Source organism: Cryptomeria japonica, unplaced genomic scaffold, assembly GCF_030272615.1.
Source record: "Cryptomeria japonica unplaced genomic scaffold, Sugi_1.0 HiC_scaffold_116, whole genome shotgun sequence".
In the NCBI taxonomy this organism is placed as follows: Eukaryota; Viridiplantae; Streptophyta; class Pinopsida; order Cupressales; family Cupressaceae; genus Cryptomeria; species Cryptomeria japonica.
Window position 1 is genome coordinate 405,913 of NW_026728938.1, and position 4,067 is coordinate 409,979.

The 4,067-nt window shown below is 36.2% G+C and overlaps 1 protein-coding gene across 1 annotated transcript; it reads left to right on the top strand.

The window, feature by feature from the left end:
- The first annotated feature begins 2,809 nt into the window (after positions 1 to 2,809).
- Positions 2,810 to 3,778, top strand: LOC131865690 (aspartic proteinase nepenthesin-2-like). The gene has a single exon (XM_059215365.1). The coding sequence runs from the start codon at positions 2,810 to 2,812 to the stop codon at positions 3,776 to 3,778; it is 969 nt and encodes a 322-aa protein (XP_059071348.1).
- Positions 3,779 to 4,067: the final 289 nt, after the last annotated feature.

A 4,067-nucleotide genomic window follows, 5' to 3' on the forward strand; every position in this document is an offset into this window, starting at 1 on the left:
AATTACTAGATGGTTGGATTTAGACAAATGGAAACATAAAGGTTGAGTGTACTTAGTAATTAAAAAAGGTGTCACCATTCACTTATCATGGGAAACCGTGCAACAACTAAATTGTATAGAAATAAAAAATAAGAAAATAATGACATTTGTGAATTATTAAAGAGGCACACGGAACAAGTGGCAGGAACCCTAAAATTTAGATTGTGAGAGCTCAAATATTTGAGAGTACTATGTTTGCAGTAATGGAGGAGTAGAATTTTCGAAAAAATCTCATCTGATTGTGACTGCAAAAGGAGAGATAGTGGTAAAATGAGAAGATCGAGAGATGATGAGCAGTGCACACATTCTGACAAAAAATGAAGAATAAAACTATTGGATAGCGGACAGCTCCAATATTCCCAATCGTCTTACAATGCTGTCTCCTTTACTCACAATCGTTGATGCCCAAAAATAGCTCATCCAATTCATCTAAGAGACGCCTTCGGCATAATAAATTCATGTACTATTTTCCCTCTTCTATAATTTCTCTCATATGAAGCATGCAATCACCATTTCTAAATAAAGCTTTTATATGACAGGATGTGGTAGTATCAATATACCATAGGGCACTACGTCATAGAACCTTTTGCACATGAAGATACCCCTAAACTTACTACTCATTTTCATATTTCTTAATCTTCTAGATTGTTAAATAGGTTCACGTATTTTATTGATGTCTATTTAATTCTTGAGATATAAGCTAGTCATTATACATAATTTCTCTATTTTTTAGGCTCTCATGAAGGATTCAAATGTAAAGAATGAGTATCACATGCTAGTATGTGCCAAGGTCCATTACTCTATCTATATTAACTATTATTTGACGTCCAAGCATCTAATTTAAACGATATATTCCACATTCCATATGCTTTGAGATGTATTACTATTTTAGGATTCACATGCACGCCAATGTATGGTCAAAACATAATGGTAAAATATTGTAATCTAGTCAAACTATCCTTAGTTTTGGGTATATTATTAGAGGATGGATTAATTCAACCATATATCAAGAAATGATGCAATCTTGTCGAAATCTTGGCCCATTCTCTAATTAGCCACCCTTATTAATTTACATACACCCCCTTATATTCTATCTTATCCCGTGGATTCATGCACACATTTGTATGTATGACATTTATTATTAGATTATTCTCCATCCACCCTGAATGTCTAGGCATTTATTCTCTACTTAAGTATTAGCCTTTTTTCTGTTATTGGTCAATAATGGGGTGTCCAATCAATATTGCACCATACAATACTGACCCTTGAGATTTAGCAATTTAAATTCGAATTTTTTAACTCCAAACCTTTTATTCTATCATTATTACATTTAGTACCTGTTTTATGTGATTTATTGAACATTTTAGTTTTTGAAAGAATTCAATGTGCATTTATTTAACATGCAGTCGCTTTGAGAATTCATTGAATACAAATTTGCATAAATGAAACATTTATCATAGAAACGCTTTTGGTTGGAGCACCAAGATGAATCTATCTCCATCAAAGTTTTCATCTTGGGAAATTTGCATGCTTCTTTTCCATTTACCTAAATTGGCCAGGCTCGTGAAGCCGACCATTCCGAAGGATAACCTAGGAGAACTTGACCCTAGTGATCTACCAGGCTCCCTAATGTGATTTTAACTATTGCGAATACTTGACAATTAGTGAAGAGTTAACTTCAAGGTAAATTGACGAAAAGTGAGATTTATTAGATCAAATGTTAGGGAAGAATTTATATTCACACATATAGAACTTACACATATCTATGGATTTGACATAAAACAATCGTGGACATGGGGAGTGATCCCTAGTTGACATGACTTTCATGCTTATCACTGATACAACTACATACCCAATTCTTAAAAGATGGATTCTTAAATTCAATTTAGATGATTTATATACTTGCATGTTCAACCACATAGATTACGTTAACTTTTATCTACTTTTTCCTTCTGGTATAAATCCTTGAGCAAAACGTTATGATAGGATATGGCAATGTGAATATATAATAGAACATTGCATATAACACTTCTGCACAAGTAAAATTGAGAAATAAGATAAATAAGAACGAGAATAAAAATAAAATTCAATTTAGATGATTTATATATGTGGATGTTCAACCACATAGATTACATTAACTTTCATGTACTTTTTCTTTCTGGTATAAATCCTTGAATAGAACTTTATAATAGAATACGATAATGTGAATACATAATAGAGCATTGAATATAACACTTTTGTACAAGTAAAATTTCTAAATCTTAAAAATGAATAAACTAATTAGAGCAAAATTTAAGAATGAGATAAACAAGAATGAGAACAAGTTGGAAAGCCGGATAAACCGACTAAGAATAATTATGTGTAAACTAATTTTAAATATTTTTAGAAAACCAACCCTCCGGTTACAACACGTTTTGGAATTTCGATCTGAATGGGTCCACAAAATTCAATGGGAAGAAGGAATTGGATTACGAGTTAAGTGTACGGAAATACTTAGTGAAGGTATGGACAGAAAAAAATACGATTCACTTCGAATTGCAGCAGTCTATTCTACTTCTAGAACAATTCCAGACGGGCAGGGATAGAGAAGGGGAAATTAAATAAATTCGTCTATCCTTCTAAGAGGATCGATATTGTTATGTGGACACGTCGGGGAATCTGTTGATTTTGATTTAAGGCTCCTTCTCACTCTCTGTGTGTATATATATTGCATGGAGTGGAGTAGATGAGAGCAGAAAAAGGTTTCGAGGTTTAGAAAAGAAAAAGAGAAATGGAGCGTTCAAAGCTGTTGGGTTTTGTGGTCTTGATATGCTTTACTATTCCAACGATATCATGTTCTTCGGACAGACTGTTTAGTGGTTGGCCGAAGTCTAGCAGCGATGAAAATGTAAAAATAAGGGTGAATATGACGCGCAGATCAGAGAGAGAGTTGGGTTTTTCTGAGAGATTGGGTTTGGCTGTGTATCGAAGTAAGAAGCGAATGAAGAAGATAGAGGCATTGATAAGAGGGCAATTAGACGCTGAAACGCCCGTTGAAGTAGGGGATGGAGAATTTCTGATGAGCGTTGCACTGGGAACGCCCTCTGTGAGCTTCGAAGCGATTGTGGACACGGGGAGCGATCTGATTTGGACTCAGTGCAAGCCTTGCAAGGACTGCTTCTCTCAGCCTAGGCCAATCTTCGACCCCTCCAAGTCCCCCACATTTTCCACAATTCCCTGCGGTGATTCTCTTTGTGACGCCTTGGGGAGTACACAAACCGGATGCAATCCAGATTGTACCTTTATGTATCAGTATGGCGATGGTTCCTTCACCAGCGGCGACCTGGCTTACGAGACATTGTCAATTGGGAGCAGCAAGGTTAAAGGCATTGCATTTGGATGCGGGCATGACAACGAAGGACAAGGATTCTCTCAGGGTGGTGGCCTTGTGGGACTGGGAAGAGGTGGTCTCTCCCTTATCTCACAGCTGGGTTCCAAAGCAGAGAACATGTTCTCTTACTGTCTTTTGCCCATCACCGACTCTTCTTCACAAACCAGCCCCCTCTTTTTCGGCGAGGTTGCTTCCTTGAGCGGAGGAGCCAAGACTCTCCCACTCATCAAGAGCAGTATCATTCCCACTTTCTGCTACATTCCTATTACAGGAATCACCCTCAATGGTAAGGCACTAGATATTCCTCCTGGAACTTTCGATCTGCATATAACACTTCTGCAGATATGTGTAAGTTCTATTGAGAAATAAGATAAATAAGAACGATAAATAAAATAAATTTCAATTTAGATGATTTATATATGTGGATGTTCAACCACATAGATTACATTAACTTTCATGTACTTTTTCTTTCTGGTATGGGTTAATGGAGGATCAAGGGGGGCCAAAAAGTGGCGATGTGAAAAAAAATAGCCTTCCTCACTTGCCTAAAAATGCGAAAATCCGTGTTGACTTTTTGTTTGGCCTGGGTGTTAGTACACCTTGACCTGGTAATTACCTATGCAAATCAGATATCAGATAAAATCAGATATCTGATTTT